Source organism: Neopelma chrysocephalum, unplaced genomic scaffold, assembly GCF_003984885.1.
Source record: "Neopelma chrysocephalum unplaced genomic scaffold, ASM398488v2 Primary Assembly neopelma1_65b, whole genome shotgun sequence".
In the NCBI taxonomy this organism is placed as follows: domain Eukaryota; kingdom Metazoa; phylum Chordata; class Aves; order Passeriformes; family Pipridae; genus Neopelma; species Neopelma chrysocephalum.
This window is the reverse complement of record NW_020897723.1, coordinates 1,897,677-1,917,914: the sequence shown is the minus strand read 5'-3', so window position 1 is coordinate 1,917,914 and position 20,238 is coordinate 1,897,677. Positions and strand designations below refer to the sequence as shown.

At 37.8% G+C, this 20,238-nt stretch overlaps 1 protein-coding gene across 22 annotated transcripts in view; it reads left to right on the top strand.

Annotated features, from left to right (window-relative positions):
* The window catches only part of RBFOX1 (RNA binding fox-1 homolog 1), a 1,129,454-nt gene that overhangs the window by 784,122 nt on the left and 325,094 nt on the right, over positions 1-20,238 (top strand). The window contains exon 1 of one of the 22 annotated variants that reach the window (XM_027684209.1): positions 1,889-2,170. The exons of 20 other annotated variants lie outside the window; for them this stretch is intronic. In XM_027684209.1, the coding sequence (XP_027540010.1) occupies positions 2,153-2,170 (18 nt within the window). In that variant the 5' untranslated portion in view covers positions 1,889-2,152. Of the gene's footprint in view, positions 1-1,888; positions 2,171-7,919; positions 7,960-20,238 lie in introns of those variants that run through there. One more of the 22 variants, XM_027684210.1, reaches the window with a different exon arrangement.

Here is a 20,238-nt window from a genome sequence, read left to right as displayed (position 1 = left end):
TTTCTTTTCCTCTTGAAGTGTATCTGTGTAAAGGAAGTGGTTTTACCTTATGAAACTACACTAAACTTAAAATGCTATTGTTCTTGTACATTACAGTAAAAGTTATCACTTCAGTAATAGCTATGTTAAATCTTTCCCTTCTGCCTCCAATAAAAGAGGCAACAACCTTTTACCTGGACATAATATTTGGCAGGTCAAACATGAATAACTCTGTGTGTTTATACATATCTGTTTATCTCTATAAACTTCTCTCTCTATATTTTACCATCAGATGTAATATGAATTCATTGTTTCATTTTTCTGTTAAACAGTGTTAGTGCCAGAGCAGTTATTTTTATTTGGGTTTCACCCTGGTAGTAGTTTTCCATTGGTTTAGGAGTATGGATTTTAGTTTGCTCCCCCCAGTCCTGCTTTGCTATTATGTCTCCTGGTTACAGGCTGTTTCAGCAGGTGCCTCTCCATTTGCCACCTGCCCTGGTACAGTGAATGATTATGCTATTTAGTTAACTCATTTTAATTATTTAGGTGGCATTTTACCTTATACGGTTAGACTGAATATGTAAATGGACTGGAGTCTCTAGTTAAAAAGAACAACAATTTTTTGTCTGAAGGAGTACTCAGTTTGTGACCAAAGGTAATGAATAAATAATCAAACATAAAAGTAAGACAAAATTTCTGTTTAATCTCAATCCCATGGCTGTTTTTTTTTTAGTTATACTTCTTTTTATTTATTATTGATTTATAATTATAATGTATATACTCTAGTAGTTGGTGCACTTAGCAGACAGGCTGTGTCTGTAGCTTTCCACATCAATACCTGAAGCATATTATGGTCATGGTGTGATGTGCTGCCAGTTCACAAGGTCAGGGATGATTTTCAAGTCCAATAATGCAGCCTTAAAAGTGACCAAGGATTTGTCTTCTTTACATTGTAAAAATGTTTCTCACCTGAGGACGCCGTTGATCGATGTGCTAAATACATTGTATTTAGTTAAATGAGTTAAAAGTACTTTCTCAGCCTTTGCAAATGATTTCTTAGCCTTTCTTAGCAAATGATAAAACTCTAAGTTACAGTCAAATAACCCGAGTCCCTTCCATGCTCGCTCATTTGCATAAAGTACCTCCAACTTAACAAAAAAGACCAAAAGATCCAGTTCTCTTTATTAACTTTTATGGAATATGCAAATCAAAATTCTGATGTTGATTTTACAATATATATTACGGCAAGAAAAGAAACCCAACCCTACCGAAAATAAATTGAATCAGCGCAACCACCTTTGCTTCTGGCGTGATTTACTGCTCGCATCCCCCGTTCCTCACCCTGGCAGCTCTCTCCCAGCAGCAGGAACAGCAGCAGCAATAACACCATGGAGTCAGTAGATGGCTGTAGAAAAGTGTGTTGAGCACTCCTGTGCAGCGTAATAAGATTGGGAAAGGCCTTGACCTGACTGGATGCGGCTTTTATCTGAAGTACATTTAAAGAGATAAAGGAGAAGCAGGGTGCAGTACATGTTCCTTTCTTTTCTGTAGGAGCTTGGCTTTGAGTTTAAAAATTTCTCAAATGCAGGATTTGTGAACTGGGTCCTTTAGCAAGGAGAGGTAATGGCTTGAGTGCCACCGGAGTCACCTGCTATTCTCTGAGGATTTTTTCCTCCCCCCCCCCCAAGACGTCTTAGAAATCCTCCTATAAATTCCTACGGAGGGGGCGTCTGTAGATCCCATAATAATAATCAGGAAGTGGTATATTCCCATTTATTTATTTATTATTACTATTTTTTTCTTTTTTTTTTTCCCCCTCTCTCTCTCCAATGTAGTTGGCTGCCTTTAGTGCATGGACCTGCTCATTAAATAGATACACCAAGAATTGTTACCTAAGCAAGCTTGACAGTAAAGAAAGGACAGACTGAGTTAGGGAGAAAGAGGGAAGAAAAAAGACAGCCTGAAGCAAGTCACTTCACAAGCAGAAAGAGCCACTGAACGAATGCTATTCTCATAAACAAACTTAAAAAAATATCTTGTATAAGAAGAGAACTGTGAGGACTTGACAGAAAAAGGCAAGATTTCTACCCACTGTTTTCAGTTTTCCTTCCAGACATACTTGGTGAAGTAAGGAGACTTCTGTTTGCTGACAGAACCCTTGATTTCTTTCAAGATGATGATGTATTTGTGGGTAGGTAGTGTCTCTCTCCATGTCAATCTTTTATTAATAAATTGACTTTGGGACTGTAATTTTAGCCTATGGTCCCAGCATGTTTGCTGCTGTGTAAAGGTGTGTGTGCTGCAGGATAGCTCAGCGTAGCCACTGTACAGTCCATGTGCTTGCATTTCCAGTGAGAGTTTGAGCAAACTGGTTCATTAACGTGAAGCTGTAATTTATTTTCAGGATTTGCAGGATGTGGCATAGTGCACTGCTTTCTTTTCATTGCCTTGGAAAATGTTGCAGTTGTGTCTGTAAGATTCGCTGTGTGGTTCAGTCGTACAACAAATGCTGCATCACTTGTGGCTGCTCAGAATTTGCTTTCTTTGTAAGAAATGAGACAATCTCAATATGATTAAAACTTCTAATGTATGTTGCTTAACCTGGTTGTTTTTGTAGCAGTTGTCACAGTCTGTCTTGGCTTTTGAAGTTTCTGGCGATTGACAACCGCAGATAAAGAAATAGATAAAATGTTCCTATTACTGTGATTTTTATATTCAGTGTTGTTCTGATTCCTTGCAGCAAAATGTGCTTACCTTGAAAATAATGTTCTACTGTGGCATGCATACTGTGAATTAGTAGAGCTATTAACCTGTTAATTCATCGATGTTTCGGGTACAGAATGTTGTTTTTTTTTTTTTCTGAGCAAACAATCCCACAAAGAAATCAGTGAACAAATAGACATACTTAAAAGCATTTCTGTGTTCCTCTTCAAAGCCTGGACACCTTCTGGGAAAATATTTTAAACTAATCTCATTTGACAATCTATTTATTTATTTAATTTAAATGTATGTAAAAATAGAAAGGCGTGCAGCTAATCTGGGCCACCTCTGCAGAACAGGCTGCACAGGAGCAACATTTAAGTCTTGGAGATATTATCAGTAATCGCTCCTTCTCTTTCTAAATCGCTCGTAGTTCACTCTGTAAATCTCCCTTTATGGCTCCTTCTAATTTCTCTAGACCCTCTAATGCATCGTAGTAACTTTTGTCGTCTGTGCAAAAGGCACTGAATGCAGACTTTTAAGTTTCTTATTTCAGTTCTTTGACCTGTGCTATGGTTTCGGGAGCTCACCAATCACTGAGCCTGATGATTTTGTCTTTTTCTTTTTTTTTTTCCTGTGTTCTGTGGTACAAGTCACTTTAATTTTCGCAAGCAACTGTCTATGCATGTAACAGCAACCCCGATTGCTGCTCATTTTTAACCCTTACTCTGATTCTTTATTGAAGCTGTGTTGTTGTTAATGCAAGGATTAATTTCATTCTATTTTTAGATTTAAAAGTCAGGTCACTTAATTGCAATAGTCTGTTTTTCAATCAGTTTGTATTGTGTTGTAATAGTTAACATCATCCAAGAGAGATACACAGTAAATATTTAAGAGATACACAGTAAATATTTGAGGATAAACCCTTTTTTCTAACATGCACACTGAGGTGAAAGGACGTGTATTATGCTGTTTCTTTGTGCCACTAGCTCTAAAGGTTTAAAACCCAGTGCTCTTCCCCCCTCCCCAAGCCCAGGAATCTTTGTTAATTTGAAAATTGAATGAAATACATTTTCTTGGAGTAGCTATGCAGATTTCTATTATCCTCAGTGTATTTTTTTAAATTGTTTTTGATGAACTTTTCTAGTTATTCTTTTTGAAGATATATACATATGCTTGAAGCAAAAAAAACACTCAGTAATAAGCAGTTTCTGATGGTACCATTCCTAGTTTCCAAAGCATCTAGTAATTAGTATTTCATATTTAAAAGTGTATTTATTCAGTTTTTATTTTGTCCTTTTACTTATATTTTATGATGTCTGTTTTGGTTTGGGTTTTTGATTAGGAGAATTCTTTCAACAGCCTGTCTCTCTTTTGGCACTACTACACTTAGGTACTAAGCATTCTTCCCACTTGCAATTGCACTTTCCTAATCTAAATTGGTAGTATAAAAATCTCAAGATTAGTAGGAAGAAGCAGAGAATTAACTTTTTCTTTTTATTGTAGCAGAACATTATTACTTTCTTTTTTTTTTCTGGAACTAGATGAGCTGTGTGCACAGAACATTTCTTTCTGCAATGGTATGATTTCTAAGCTCTGTGTACATTAAGTGCACGTGTATGAGTATGTAGACGTAAAAGATTCAGTATGTAAACAAGAGGCTTTTAACAAATGTGGGTGCAATGTATAAACTCACAGCAGCACTTGAAATGCTTTCTCCTGGCACCACATCAATATTTTATATAATTATAAAAAGCTCCTCGGCAATATTATTAAAATTTAAAGTAGCCAAGTTGTGTGGAAATGTAGTCTTCCTCCTTATAAAGGGGGCAAAATTAATTTATTACATTGATTGAGATTTTCTTCATACTATTGACTCCTGTTGTTTCGTTTCATGTATAATGTAGAAATATTTTGCAATATCTACAAAGAAAAGTGTGGTTTCTTCACATTTTATAGTGCCTTACTGAGTAGTATCCTGTAACAGTTTGATGTCTTTTTTTTTTTTTTAATTCTACTGATGGCAGTGATGTCAACTTCCTTTTATGGGAAGCAAACAACACATTTAGCTAACTAAGAATCAAAATATTCCGCAGGAATGCAGAGTGCAGCCAGTGATTCAGTCTGTTGAATGGAACAGTCTTGATTAGTTGTATTCCAAGATTTCAAAAAGTTAACCCTGTCAAGGGAAATCCATATTTGCTGCCAGCCCAAGCAATTTAATGGTGTTTGAAGTCTCCTCCTCCCACAGACAAAGAAGTGGGTTTGGTTTGCTCTGTGTACAGACACCTGTGCTGTGGGAACCAGAGTTCCTCACTCTCAGAGTTCAGGGGACCAATAAACTTGGAGGACTTTCAGGCATTGCTGACTTAGGAACTCCAGTTAAATCCTGACGTCAGAAGGACCTTTCTTCTCTCTCGGGGGCTGAGACCCTGATCCTGCTGCAGTGTGAGGCACCTTCCTCCCCAGCACAGGAGTGTTGCAGGGATGATGCAGGGTGTGCTTGATCACTGCAGATTGGGGATCCCATTTGTTGTGTAACTCACCTCCCAAGAGAGGTTGTGATTTTCTCAGAATGCAAGGAGTGATTTTTCTTTTTTTTCAGTTAGGGAGCTCTAAAGTTGCTGACTTGTGCCTGCCTTGGACAGGGCAGTGTAACTGCAGGTGGGGGAAATCAAAGTCGAGGGTTGAAAGCTGGGACTGCTCAGAATCTTCCACAGAGTCCACAATCTTCCAAATCTGCTCCTTTTCATATTTTGAAAAACAAGCATAGATTGTCTACTTGACAGCACAAGCAACTTCTCGTTTCCTGAGCAAACAGTTCCACAATTGCTTGTTTTCCTTCTAGTTTCTCAGACTGGACTATAAGTTCTCCCAAACCACCTGTTCATCTTCCATATTCTGAGCTAGAAGCCAAGAGCTTAAAGTTGCTACATCTCTTGAAAAAATCCTGTGCATTCAAGAAAAACTGGAACAATACCATCAGTAAATGCATTTTTAAAATACAAATTACTAGTTTTCCATATATGCCATGAAAATGCTGAACTAAAATTACCTTAATAGACAATAATTCAATTTTATAAATTTTATAAACATCTAATTAATGTCTGATTAGTCAGAGATGTGCTTCCTTCCTGTCAGTCTGCTGTTCTTTTTAATAATAGGGAATGAGTTGTCAGAAATTTTGTATATACTTAGCAGAGATTTTCAGTAGCAGCTGCAGAACAATGCTTGATCAAATAAGGCAGAAAGCATGTCAGCAACTGAAACTTGTTGTTTTTTTCTCCCCAAAACTAGAGTAGGCAGGTACAGGGAAACAAATTGAAAAAATGTGTATGCAATAGCAACAAGATAATTTCTTCTGGCAATAGGACACTGTTTTAACTCTGAGGAATAAAGCTTTTGGGTCCAATACAGAGAATTGTACTTGCCTGTGTTAGCAAAACGTTCTTTAGATGAATGTTTGGGGAGAAGGCTGGAGGAAGAAGAGTAGCAGAAACACTGTACCAGAAATTTCATCTGGATGTTTAGGAGATGAAAGTTCTTTATGGTTGCATTTCTGGTGCTTTCGTGAGTAAGATTCTCCTATTTGAAGACATCTTGATACACATGCAGGAGCCTGTGTCAGTTCACAAAAAGTTCAAAAACAGATGGTATTTTATTCAGCTTAATGGTTTCATGCACTGCCAAATGTGTGCAGGGGCAGAGTGTGCCTCTCTCCTGAGTTCAGCAAGGGTGGAATTCCAAACCTGGCTTTTGTGCTCCTCGTGCACAAGACTTGCTACAGGACAAGTCTGTAAAGGCTTTTCATCTGAGGGAAATGACAACCCTAAACAGATGTGAAGATTACTAAAATGATAAAATGAAGGAACAAAGTCTTAGGATTTTTTCAAATGGGAGTAAGGAGCAAATACAATGCTCATCTTATTTGAGTAAGTTTAGTATGTGTTTTGAAGCACTGACATTGTGTTCATTAAGCAAAGTATTGCTGTTGTAAATGAGGGCTTCCCAATAATGCCACAGACTAAGGCAAAGTGCACTTCTAACAGTGCTGAAAGAGCTACAGGCAGCTGCTGAAAGACCCCATGAGTATGTTGAAAACTTTGTCAGTGGAACACTTCAGCAATATAGATTTTGTTGCATAGAACTATTGAGTAATCAAGATATTTAGATCCTTTTAGTTAAGAAAAATCATCCGTATTAGCTGAAAAGCTGCTGGTACCTTCAGAGTCAAAATGATCCTTGTGCTGCTTTCCACTGAGACCTTGAATAAAACATGTAGCTTCATCCTCTCTGTCTGACTGCCTGACCGCTGATGTTGAATAAATATGTACCTTTTATTATTAACACAGAAAAATACAAAATGATTTAATAATGGAGTATGCTGGGATGAATATTAAAGACCTTCAAGGGTATCTGACTCAATAAACCTGAATAATGAAGTATTAAATCTGCAATCTTGATGGCTAAAATAAAAGGACTGATAGAGATGTTGAATGAAAACAGGATTACAAACAGTTATGGTAGAATCTTAAGACAGTTCTCAGCAGGATATCTTTTTGTATCTATTGGAAAATACACTTAAGTTGACTTAAAAACCGTATGTATAAGAATTCATTCTGTGATGACAGAAGCTAAAAATCACACCAGCATGCAAAGCATAAAGAGAATTGGCAAAATCACCATTTTTAGTGTGAAGAAAAATGAAATAGAAGAGAAAGGTGATTTCAATTTAGAATATTTGACAGTAACATTTGGTCATCCGGCACATTCAGTCCTGAAGGGTTTTCTTGACCTGCTACAGTATTTAGTAAAACAATATTCTATTATTTATATGGGGTAGGAATGGGAACAAGAGAACAAATCACATGATGCTCCATTATATCCAGAGTTGCAAAATGGTGGTTTAAGCAAGACAGTTTTGTTTGTTTAAAACAACATACATCCCTTAGCAGGACATTAGGAACGTGTGCATTATTATTAATTTTTCCAGCAGAATTCATGGATTTTGTGTAAAGCAGTATGACAGACTTGCTCTGTTCTCCCCTGCAGTTGCATTATATACTCTCTATACTTTAATTACCAAATCTATTTCTCCCCCTTACTTCAGCAAGAAGTTACATTTGTCCAATTAACCTTATCTTCCTCTTGTCCCTCTTAATAGCCTTGGTTTCCATCACAGTTTGAATGAACTGCGTGGGTGTCTTTTTATCAGCTCGGGGATGTTTATGCGAGGGAAGAGCTGAACAAAGACTGCATGAAATGCGGCTGGGTGAGCAGGTTAGAGTTCCCCTATTGTCCCACTATTATTATGTCTTAGTGGAAATCCTTCCTAAATACCTTTTCTGTGTCAATCTGGTGAGTTCATGTGCTACTACACAGCTGCTGTTTGAAGGGTCTTAGTTGGTGAGTCAGAGGAATGAGAAAGTCTTGAAGGATTTTCTGGGAAGTCGAAAAACCTTGTTCGTGTCTTGAGATTAATTTCTTTGTAGGTTGCTTTTGGATATTTATTCCAGTGAAGTATGCCTGTTTGAGAAGCTGTCATAGTCCCCAAGCCAAGACTTTGCTTTGCTTGTTTCTCAGTTATATTTGCAAATGTCATTAGGCTTGATTTGGCTTTTATAACTAGTTTGATTGTCTCACAGTTTAATCCACAAAAGGAGGTGTTTAGTCATCAAAGTCTAGGTATCTGTTCACATCTTCTTTTGATGTCTTTCCATATTGGCTTCTTTTTTCCCTTCTGCTCCTGGGTTGATATTCCTTCCTTGCCAAACAGATGAATCTGTGTTTAGATCCTTGTAACAGCCTGGTATGGAAATACACCTGTTCTTACTGCAACCAGAAAAGTGGAGTCCAACATATCTGCAAAAATCACTGCTTATATACACTACATATTCCTTCCACTCCAGGAAGGCAATTGTGTCATGGGTTGGACCCACCTGGCAGCCAAATTCCTGCTCCCTGTCCACCTCAATGGGACAGGGAGGGAGGAGAACATCGGAAGAACAGGACTGAGAAAGATCAGGGTTCAGCAGAAAGACAGAGAGATCACTTATTGGCCACTGTCACAGACAAAACAGACTTGCCTTGGAAGAAATGAAATTATTTATTGCCAATTATAATTTCTGCCAATTAAATTTGGCACTTGAATTTCTGATTCAGGTAGTGGGAAACAAAACCAAGAGATGTTCTTGTTATCACCACAAGGTAAACTCACTTTCTTCAGTGAGGCAATGAGTGGCATGGAAGGATTGCAGTCAGGACATAGTAGTTTCTCCCTGCAGCTTCTTCCTGTGCTCCATGGGTTCCTCATGGGCTGCAGTCCCCTTTGGGAGTGTTCTTTGCCATGGAACACCTCCTCCTTCTCAGATCTTGGCATTTCCTCTACTATTTCTCTTTTTGTTTCATGCTTCTCTCTCCTTTCAGCATTTCTGCCCTGTCTTTACAATGTTTTTGCAGCTGCATCTCCAAACTTGGCTGTGGCCCGTGGTGAATCCATTGCCAAGCCCTCTGGAATCTTCTCTGTCTGGGATGGGGCAGCCCCTGTCCTCCCTCAGAGGCCACCCTGGCAGTTCCCTAATTCCCAAAACCTTGCCCCCTATAGCCAGTACAGATTTCAGTCAGCTAAAAATGTTAGACTAAGTCTGATTATTGACATTTCAAGTTTTCTTCAGAGATTGTTCTGTGTTTTGTAGAGTTTTGTCTATTTAATTTTTTGTGGTCTATATATAATACAGTGAGGTGTTCCTTCTAGAGAGAAAAAAGCTGATATATGCTTGAATTTTACTTTTCAGTTACCTTCTCCTCAAATATAATTACAGGAATCCGAGGAAGAATAAAACGTGACAATGTGTTTCTGAATCACGAGATTTAACAGAGACCCAAGTAGATCTTATTATTGATGTGCTTACTGCTTCATTAAATTCCCCTTAAGGTTTGCAGCATGGATATGGATCATTTGCAATAATAATTATGCAGTGATCGATTGATTGTGGCTGACATTGTACTTGTCACCTTGAAATGCAAAAACCATTTATTTTCGACTGTGTGAACATTTGTCTCCAATGTAAGGCACCAGCATGCAATGGTTTGTTCTATACAGGAATGCATTTCATAAAGTTGAGAACTTAACATTAACCTTTACCCAAAATGAAGTTCCACTTGTCATTTTACAGAAATGAAAATTGCCCAACCAGCAACGTTTTGAGATTAGAAAACACGGGCTAATTTCAAAAGGATTCTTCAAATTAGAATGTGTGTATTTGAGTTGATTGTGTGTGTGTTACAAACATGAGTTTTTCAAGAACTCTGTGTCTGAGATACGAGGCAATGAGCACACTTGATAAAGCTGAGATCTCTGGTTTAGAACTGGTGTGTATTCTTTGGAAAGTCTGTCTGCCTTCCTCACTGAGACTTTGATTCATGGCAGTATTAGTTAATTGGAAAATCAGTAAAAAATGCTTTGACTTCAGTCATTTTCTTTGAGTTAAATACTGTACGTTTCATGTTTTGAGTGGTGTAATCGTCACGACAATTTAATCTTCCTTTTATTAGGAATGTTTGTAGTAATGAATGAAACACTGTCCTTTGGGCTTTGAGAACTGTGTTTCTATAGAAATTACAGTGGAACAGCACTTGAAGTGCATCTCTGCTTTCCAAACTAACAGAAAAGCACCAACCAAGAGAAATGTCACACTTGTAGGTATTTCACTTCCAGCTTTTGTAGAGCATCTGTTGCTATGAAATAGGAAGTGAAGGCCAGAACTATGTTTTTTGATTAAAAGTGAATTTTTCACAGCTGAAAACTGGATTTATATTACAACAGACCAAATACTTACAATTACTTTTATTCAAGATTTAAACTTTTATTCAGAGGCCTGGTTTATTTGAGCTTGTGTTTGCTTTAATCAGGAATTTGAAAACATATGTGTGTTTCTTTTATTCAAAAAACCAAATTCTGAACATTCTTCAGGGTGAAATGTGTGGATTATTTTCTGCCTCCAAGGGTGAGCGTAGGTGAGCGTATACATTGGAATACGGATATGTTTAATATATTGGTTCTCACACAATCAATTTGAAGAGTAACTGCAGTTATTCAAGTGGCAAAGTTAATTGTACTGTTGATTTAAAAATTAGCAACCCTATGTAGTCTTTACCACAGCATGAATACCAAATAAAGCTTACAAAACTGCTTTAAAGCTGTGACATAAGCAAAGAAAAAATTCAAATTTTTTAAAAGCAGGGTTTTTTTTATGCAGCAGACATGTAAGAAATAACCATGAGATTAGCAGAGTTGGTTAAAGCATGGTGCTAATAAAGCCAAGGTTGTGGTTCAATCCCTGTATGGGCCATTCACTGAAGTGTTGGACTTGATGATCCTTGTGGGTCCCTTGCAACTCAGAATATTCTGTGAAATTCTGTGAAGAGAACTGGAACAGCTAACCTGAAAAAAAAAAAAAAAAAAGAAGACTGTTGCTGGTTGTGCTTTACTATTTTCAGCAGAGGTTACTGCTTTGGCTTACAAGTTTTCAGAAAATATCCCAAGTCAAGGGCGTTAAGTTCTAGAAGAACTCAAGATTAATTGCACCACGTGAAAACACAATATTTCAAATTCTACTGAAATCAAGTGCTCCATACTGATGTCAGCCTACATAGCTGTGACCAACTCCTAATTTTCACTGCCAAGCCCAGCTGTAATTTTTTTACATGCCTCTCATGTTCTTTGTGCAGTGGAAGTGTTGAGAGAACTGAGGTGACTTTCTCTTGTGAAGGAGCATCACGAGGGCCGTGGTTGTTTGTCCAGCTGTCCCCGCACGCTCCCGCCTCGGCTGGGACGTCTGCTAAATGTGACATCCCAGAGCAACAGGAACAGTGCAGGGGGACAAAACAAGATGTGTCACTGAAAGGGAAGGAAAACGAAGAAGAGAAGAGGTCAAGGGGCAGAGATGAAAGGAGTATATTTAAGATCAGAACAGTCACTGTCCTTTTCAGTTAAATGCGAAGAAATCGTGTCCTCTTGACATCACTAAGGTTCTACTTCTAAAGCAACCCACAGGGTGAACTTATTTTTTGTCTTCCTGTATTTCAAACCCTATTTACTGCCACAGCACCTGAGAGCAACATGAGACATGCAACAATGGGAAATTTGAGATCTCTGAGCATTTGTTTCTACCTAGAGTACCTTAGTAATGCTGATAATAATAATGCAATTTTTGATCTGTTTATTGGATGATTCCTCATGAAAGCTAGACCAAGCAGAAGAGGTTACTCTCAAGCAAGAGAAGAAAGCTGATCTAACATGAAGACTAAATTATAAATGCTATAGGAAAAATATGCTGGAGACAAATGAGGAATGTGGAAGACTAGGCAGGTAATTTAATAACACGTACAGACCTAGCTGGGGTAGCATAAACCATCTCATTCTATCACTCACACACACATAAAGAATCCTGTGGTGTGATGGGCACTGATAAAAGTTCTGCATGCACTTCTGTTACTTACTATTCACTGTTAATGTGTGTTTTAAACATTATTCCCTTATTTTAGAAGGTTATGTTATGCTATTGATGCAAAACTACACAGTGCAACCAAAGATAACAATCCTGTTTTAAGTTAATATATGGATGTTCACAGCCTGTGAACAAATTCTTAATTTAAATTGGTTTATAAAAAGCAATTATAAACAGACAAGTCAAATTTATCTCTTAGCTATAAAAAAACACACACAAGTGAGCCACATGTCCAATTGGAATCTTTCCTGCTGAAAAGCATGCCTGTTCATGTCTAATTCTGTTGGGCATGGAGAAATGAATATTTACTCCTGTTTTGGAGCTGTGTTTTACACAGTGAAGATTTTGGTTTTTTTTCCTCCATGACACTACATCTTTTGAGTGAAGTGACTCCAATTTACATTAGAGGTAAGTCTTACCAGGGAACAAATTTATTAATGTTGTCACAGTCAAATAAGCTAAAAGCACAAATAAACAATCTCATTCCTTTTTCTAAGATGCATATTATTTAACTGGCTAAATATTTTGGTTCAGGTTCCCCTGGAGAAAAGTCAGCATACACAGCTTCACGTATGCTTGTGTGTATTTTAACCAGTCCTTTCACTCGTGGTATTCTGACTTAGTTCAGTTCAAAACCACCATTTCCTACATCAAGTCATGTCTGTAGAATGGTTATGTTTACTCTTGCTAGTCATTGAGTGGCTTGAATGATATCTGAAAATGCATCATCTAAAGAAGTAATGAGAAGAGAGAGTTAATGAGTGATTCCTTGAGAGATAATGTGGTTCAGTCCTGATATTCATGGGATGAGTTGTCTTTTATATGATTTGCTGTATGGGAATCTTGCTATCATATAGATTTTATACATGTTAATAGCTCAGTTATTTTGGAACTATTTCAGGTAAACACCATCATTCTGTTACTTTTCAGATGAGCTCCTCTTCAACAGAATAGTCTCTAAAACTGTAAAATTTATTGGAATTTAATTGGGGCAACTACAGGAATTACATCTATTTTGCTCAGCAGTTTATCACTGAATTATGATTGTGTATTAGAAAACTTACTGGGTGATATGAATAGCCAAGGAGTTGGTAGTATAAGCCTGAGAAGAATAGTCTAGAGTCACATGGTCACAGCACAGTATCACTTATTGTTTTGTTTCCACCCCTGATCATTTACTGTGAATTGCTGATTTTTGAAGCCAAACATTTGACTGCCCTAAAGGAGCAGAATGTTTTGGGCAAAGGATACTTTTCATGACATAGGAGCTGATTCTTGGACACCTCATTTGGAATCACACTGGAGAAGTTTATCACTGATTTCTTTAAATCTCTCTCTTGTTTGTTCAGGAAGCATTTCAGCTAAAAATCTTAAATCCCTGTACTAGGTCTGGCTGTGATGGAATTTATTGTCTCCCCAGAAGCCATGTGGTGCTGCGTTTTAGGTTTGAGGCTGGAACAGTGTGGATAACACACCTGTATTTTGGCTACTGCTGAACAGCACAGGTACAGCATCAGAGCTTTCCCTTTTTCCCACTCTGACAGTGAGTAGGCTGGAGATGGCAAGAGGCTGGGAGGGGACACGACCTGGACACAGCCCAACCTGAACTGATCAGAGATATATTTGTGCTCAGCAATAAAAGTGAAGGGGGAGTGTTTTTTTAGGTAAGTAGGTGTTGCTTGAGAGTGGCTGGTCTATTTTTGAGAGGTGGTGAGTGATTACCTTCCCACCACTGCTGGGGCACTGCAAGTTACTGGCTTCCAACCAGACATCACACCACTGTTCACCACCCTTTGGGGCCAGGCCTTCAGCCAGTTCTTTTCAGTCCCCTTGGCTGCCTGCTCACCCTCCTCATACTGTGCTAGTTTCCCTATGAGGACCTGATAGGAGACAGTGTTGAAAACCTTCCTAAAGTCAGGTTAGGCAATATTTACTGCACTTTGTCTCCTCCTCATGTAACAGACTAGTCCTTTCTTTATAGAAAGTCATCAGGTTGGTTAAACATGACTGAAAATCCCCTTGGTGAATCCATGCTGACTCTTCCTGTTCACCTCCAGTCCTTTGTGTGCCTGGAAATCGTTCCCAGGGTTAGTGTCTCCACCACATTCCCAGGACTGAGGTGGGGCTGGCGAGCCTGTAGTCCCCTGGGTCCTCTTTCTTGCCCTTTTTGAAAACAGGACTCACATTTGCTTTGCTCCAGTCTTCAGGCACCTCTTCCACTTGCCAGGATTTTTCATGGGTGGTGGACAATGGCCTTGCAATGGCATCAGTTGTCTCCCTCAGCACGTGGAAGTGCATCCCATCAGGGCCCAGGGGCTTAATCTGTGCCCAGCCAGCTCAAGCATTCTCTAACCTGATCCTTTCTGGACTTTCCCTGCTTATTAGCCCCCATATCAATTCTTCCACCCTTCATTTTCTTCTCAGAATCTGAGATCCTGCTGGGTGATTGTTCCCATCCTTTTCAGTTTCTCAGGGGTATCCCCAGTGTTTCGAGTTCAACACGATGATTCTGTTATTTTGGTATTCATATCCAGTTTCTTTGTCAGGATGCCAAAGTACTTCCTGAGAAGCTCAGGTCACAAAGGGGGAAAAATATTTTCAAATTGGTTCTATCCTTGATGAATCTAAATGAAATGTAATGTAATTGAAGGTTGGAATTAGAGCATGTAAAGTTTGCAGAGTGTTTTGTGTTTCAAAGAGCTCTTGCAAGCAATAGAGATTGCTCTCCCAAAATTCAAAATGCAAAGTGCTTAAAATGGAGAGTACTCAGCCATGTGAATAAGGGAATTCTTTGTAATAATGGATTGTGTTTCTCCCTTGTAGATTACAACATGGTTTAGAATAATGATTTTTGTATTCAGTAATACATCTAAATTCACTTGTAATTCTTAAGTTACATGTAGTACTCCATGAAAATAAATATTTCATTACCAAGTGTCAGATGTATGAGCTAATTAACATTTCAGGAATGAAAGGAGCAGTGTTGTGAGCTCTACCCACAGAACTCTGAAGAGTGTTGTTCCTCACTCCTCATCTGGAATTTCCACAACGGAACTGGATGGACAGACTTATTAACAGTTAAATGTTGGTGCTGAATGAGAGGAGTCCAATTTATGATGAGATTGCAGAACACAAAGAAACTTCCATAAAGTCAGTTCAGGGACCCACGTGGCCCAAGTACTCAGTAGTGTGTATGTGGAGAGTCTCTGAATGCCAAGAGCATTTTTCAGTTCAATTAGCAAAATAATATCTGATCTTTTCTCAGTGATGGGGAAGAACTCTGGCAGTGGATGAGACCGAGAGGTTTGAGTGTCAGCTTATGTTAAATGCTTTATCTTTTAAGGAAAGGGTTTGCAACTAAAGCACCAGGGGTCTAACTCCAAAAGAGCAATGCTTCCAAGTTTAGATCTTTAGTGCTTGTTTTTCAGCATTCACTCTCTTTGCTTATTTGTTTGCTTGCAGTAATTTTCTATGAAGGATTGAGGGGAAAATATGTGGGGGGGGAAAGCAGACACAGAAATTCAGGGCTTGAATTAGGCTTTTCAGTAGAAAGTTGGCTTTCTACCTCCAAAACAACGTTCAAGGTAGCAATATTTTTGACCTGCTGCTTCCTGTGAGACAGCTGTACAAGCCTTTTGACAATATAAAGCACCTGGCTAAACTCTTTGATGATTTATTTGGACAGTATAATATCCAACATGGTTGTTAGGGCAAAATTATACATGTCACTGAAATAGCCAAAGTAAAAGACTGCAGGCTGTCTGACCCTTCCTGGAGAACTGAGATGTGTGAGTTAGGCTTGGAAAGGTTTAAAAGGGAGGAGAATCCTGTCCTTACATTTGGAGGTTTTCTCTGACATTTGGAATGTTACACAAATCTGTCAATGGCATTTTCTTTCCATCTTCTCAACCAGGGGTATACTGCACATTAAAGATGAAGATTTTTCAGAGAGGAACTTCCCTGGAGTTTTTGCACGTGGATAGATAGTTCTGTCCAGAGATCCACTGTGAGCAAATTTTAATGGCAATTTTTTGCAGTTTAGTAGTTGCACAATTAGGCCACAGAAGTAAAAAAACCACAGACCTGTTGGGATGTAAAGTCATTTGTGAAAGGTCTCATATTCCACTCCCAAAAGGTAGGAAATTGCCATTCAATTGTCTGTAAAATAACAGGTATGAATAGAGAATTCGTCTTTACTCAAAGCCTTGTAGCCTTAGCTTTTACCACAGAGTATCACTTGGGTTATTTCAAGTAAGTAAAATATTGGATATTTCTTCCCAGTTGGTCATGGAAATATTTGTCATCCATTGAAAAAAAAATAGCAAGCTTTATTTGCATTGATATAAGCAATCATTAAGTATTAGTGACAAGTATATTAAATTGTTGACTGGATTATTCAGGATACATCAATTCTTCCAAGTGGACATGCTGTACATTACAACAGACATATTTCAGCAGGAACTAGAACTCAAGTAATATCTACAAGCTCAGAAATCCACTAGTTTTGAATATTTAGACTGGAGAGAGACAAATGATCAGGGCAAAAAAGAAGCACAAAATGAAACTCTATCTGAGAATTTAAGCTTTGTATTTGTCTATAATGCAAAGTATCTGAAATGCTTATCACTGATCATTCTAAAGGGTTAAAGTATTTGCAGTCTAAACCTGCATAATGCAAAGTAATTTATTAATTTACATGTATTTATATGTGATAACAGGCTATTGAGGCATATTTCTCTGATCTACAGTGCATAATAAGAATATGAAATATATATTCCAGAGTCTTTGGACTTCACAGCAATAGTCACATTTTGAAATACTGTGACTAATCTAAAACTATACAGCTGAACAGAAAAACAAAACCAGTCCCAAATATGAATAAATGATTTGCTACTTAATATGTCAGTGTATTTTGTCAGGTTGATAACATTAGGCTCAGCTGCATTCAATTCTAAACCCTGCAATATTTGAAGCTTGATATTGTGCCTCACTAAATTTAATACATGGACCTCAGTAATAGAGGAAATCACTTTAGCACTTGGCAGTTTGTAATGCTGTATAAAATTGACTGCCCTGCAAACACAATAGCGATAATAAAAATTGTGGTCAGTAGGGGGGTGTAATGCATTTTCCAGCTTCAGCAAAGGTCCAGATGAGATTTATTGAGATTTTGCTGTTTGGGTGAAGATCAATAGAGCTTCAGTAATAATTTGTTGTAAGGGCACCCTTCAGGGATGTGACATTTTACTTTAAAACTTTGGTAATTTTCAAAGCAGGCCCAGTGATAACAGTGTCAAGTGCCCGTGTTTCCCCAGCATGGATTTTTGCATTCAGCTTGTGGGAGCATTTACTTTCACGGCAATTACATTTGAAATCATTCAATATATGATGCAGCCCAGTATTGATAACGAGATTCCACATGTTCTGTAACAGTTCCAATGCAAAGAATCCCAAACACATTCTTATGTTCCTCCATTTTCTCTATTGTTTTCCTCTCCAAGCGAGGAACATTTAAATGTCAGTCTGTAATTTCTTAGTGGGTTATAATTTTCATGAATGATCTGGAGCTACACTCTTATTTTCACGACTGTAGAATTAGAAGGTTTCATAAGAAACTTATCCCTTTATCTTCCTATTGCCAGAAGCACTTTGCATAATAACTATTAGCTTGACTTAAGATATCTGTACTTCTTTTATATTTTCATAAAAGAAATTTCACTTGATGTGCCAAGCAAGCCTTCCTTTTCTGCCAGCAGCATTTGATGGGCACTGCTGTTTGTAAGGAAACAAGAATTTGTCAGCACTTGCAGTTGGAATACAGGGAGTAGGTACAGCAGAACGATTTATTTTCAATGAGCATGCACAAAGTAAGATTTATGACTTTTGCAGCTCAGATGACATTCCTTACATAGTTGCCGAGCTACAGCAAATTAAAGGGATCCATGAATACTGAGGGGTGTGTTTTTGTAATGAGGGAGAAGAGACAGAAGCAATAAGAAGATAATTAAGGTAACAACTTGTGAAAAATTAAAGTGTTTCTGTCTTTCATTTTTGAATCTCTGAGCATAAACTTTGTAGTTGTTAATTTAATTGCTGATGTTCTCTGTATCCCTGAAGAATATTAAGGATTAATCATCTGGTTCATTCCAACAAGAGATAAGGCCTAAGTGAATTGAAATTTTACCAATTTAACCCTCTCTCCCTCCTAATATGACATGATTAACATTCTTCAATTAACAACACATAATTATTCTAAAGGCCTCATTGCACTTATTCCATTTTTCAGTTTTAGGTTGCCCTTTGCAGGTATTTTAAAACTGAATAAAAGGCAGGCTATATTTTTCTTCTGTATAATCGGTCACTTAGGTTCATCCAAATTACAAGAATTGAGATTTTTAACTCTTTTACTCTTTTCTGTTCCTATTAATCTCTATGTTCATGCCCTGAAAATCAGTTCTGATTAGCTAAACGTTTTCTTCGGCCCCTCTTTAAGGATAGCCAAGTATTTATTTTCCAGTCTTTGCCAATCTGGATAAATTTTCTCAATTATTTGTGGCAGAACACTGATTTACAGAACTAGTAATTTCATTGAGCCCTAGAATGCAGAGCTGTTCATCTAAATATTGATGCATAATGTATTGTTTCATTTTTTTCAATAAAAGATAATGGAATTATTTACATTTATAAGACTTCGGTTTTAGAGCTACACTCAAAAAATGCAGCACCTTTATCTGTCCTGGTATTTTCTGAAGTGCTTTCTAATATCTTTCTGGGCAACTAGTACACAGTTGCCTTGTGTCTCATGGATAATCAAGTAGCTGTTGGTGGGAAACCATCATTAATTTATGGTAAAATGAGAGAAAACAAAAAAAAAACTGGATAGGAAGAAAATACATCTGCTTTCCTTCTGAAGCCTAGGAGGTAACTGAAGTTTATTGATTTGTAGAGTTATAGTGCTAGATTTGCAGATATGGAAGTGTTACTGTTTTCCTTTAAAAAGTTTTAAAAGGAAATACTATACACACTTCCATGTATAGTATTGAAAACATTCCATATTTCTTAATCTTTTAGACCAGTGAACCTTTAAATATCAATTGTTTTCCATTTGAATTTTTATCCAGCAGGTGCATGATAACCAGGAATATCCCTGATGTATTTGACAGGGCTCTGTCTTATGAAAATCTGGGATGTTTCACATCCCTCCATAATGAGTGCTCTGTAAGACTGGACATCTCCAGTTGTCACTACATCCCCAAGCACCAACCTAAAGGGACAAGTTATCCTACTACACATCAAACAGAATTGCATTAGGGAAGAGATTAATCAGGGCCCTCTTTCATGTTTTAAAGTTACAGGAGTTTATAGAAAACTACTTAAATCAACTATGATATACAAGGCTGCAGAAGCAGGAGAAACCTTACTTTCTACAAAATACGGTCAAGTATGATTGTTATATATATAAATATGATCTGGGAGATGGTTTTGTATGTGCCCACATACATATCTGTTTACATGTACATATATGAAATAGATATGCCTACACATTTAAAAGACATCCAGGTTTTTGTCTTTTGGAAACAAATGAAAAATCAGCCTTTCTCTGCTGGTAGCAAGGAGACTGATACTAACAGGGAACAGAAATGTGGTGTCTTTTCATGGGTCAGAAAAATTGCTTCACAACAATTAAACATACTTATTACTTCTGTTATTTTTGGAAGTCCGTGTTCACTGGCTGATCATGACAGGCAGGCAAGGGAAGGAAGCCCACAGACAGCAGTGGTTCTCTCCATTGTTACATTTTTAAAAATGTGTCAGGGCTGAATTGTTTGAAATTTTGCTCAAGAGGAAAAATACTACCAATGGAATAATCAGCAAGTGAAATGATTTCAACCCCAGGCACTACCTGTCTCTGTGAATTCCTGCCCCGGGTCCATCCTCCCAGCAGGCAGGCAGGAGTCTTATAATATTAATGTTAAATATAAGGAATGCCTTAGACACTGTGGTTCGTGCACCCAGACGTGCAGTTGTGCTTTCTGAGGTGGGTTCACTG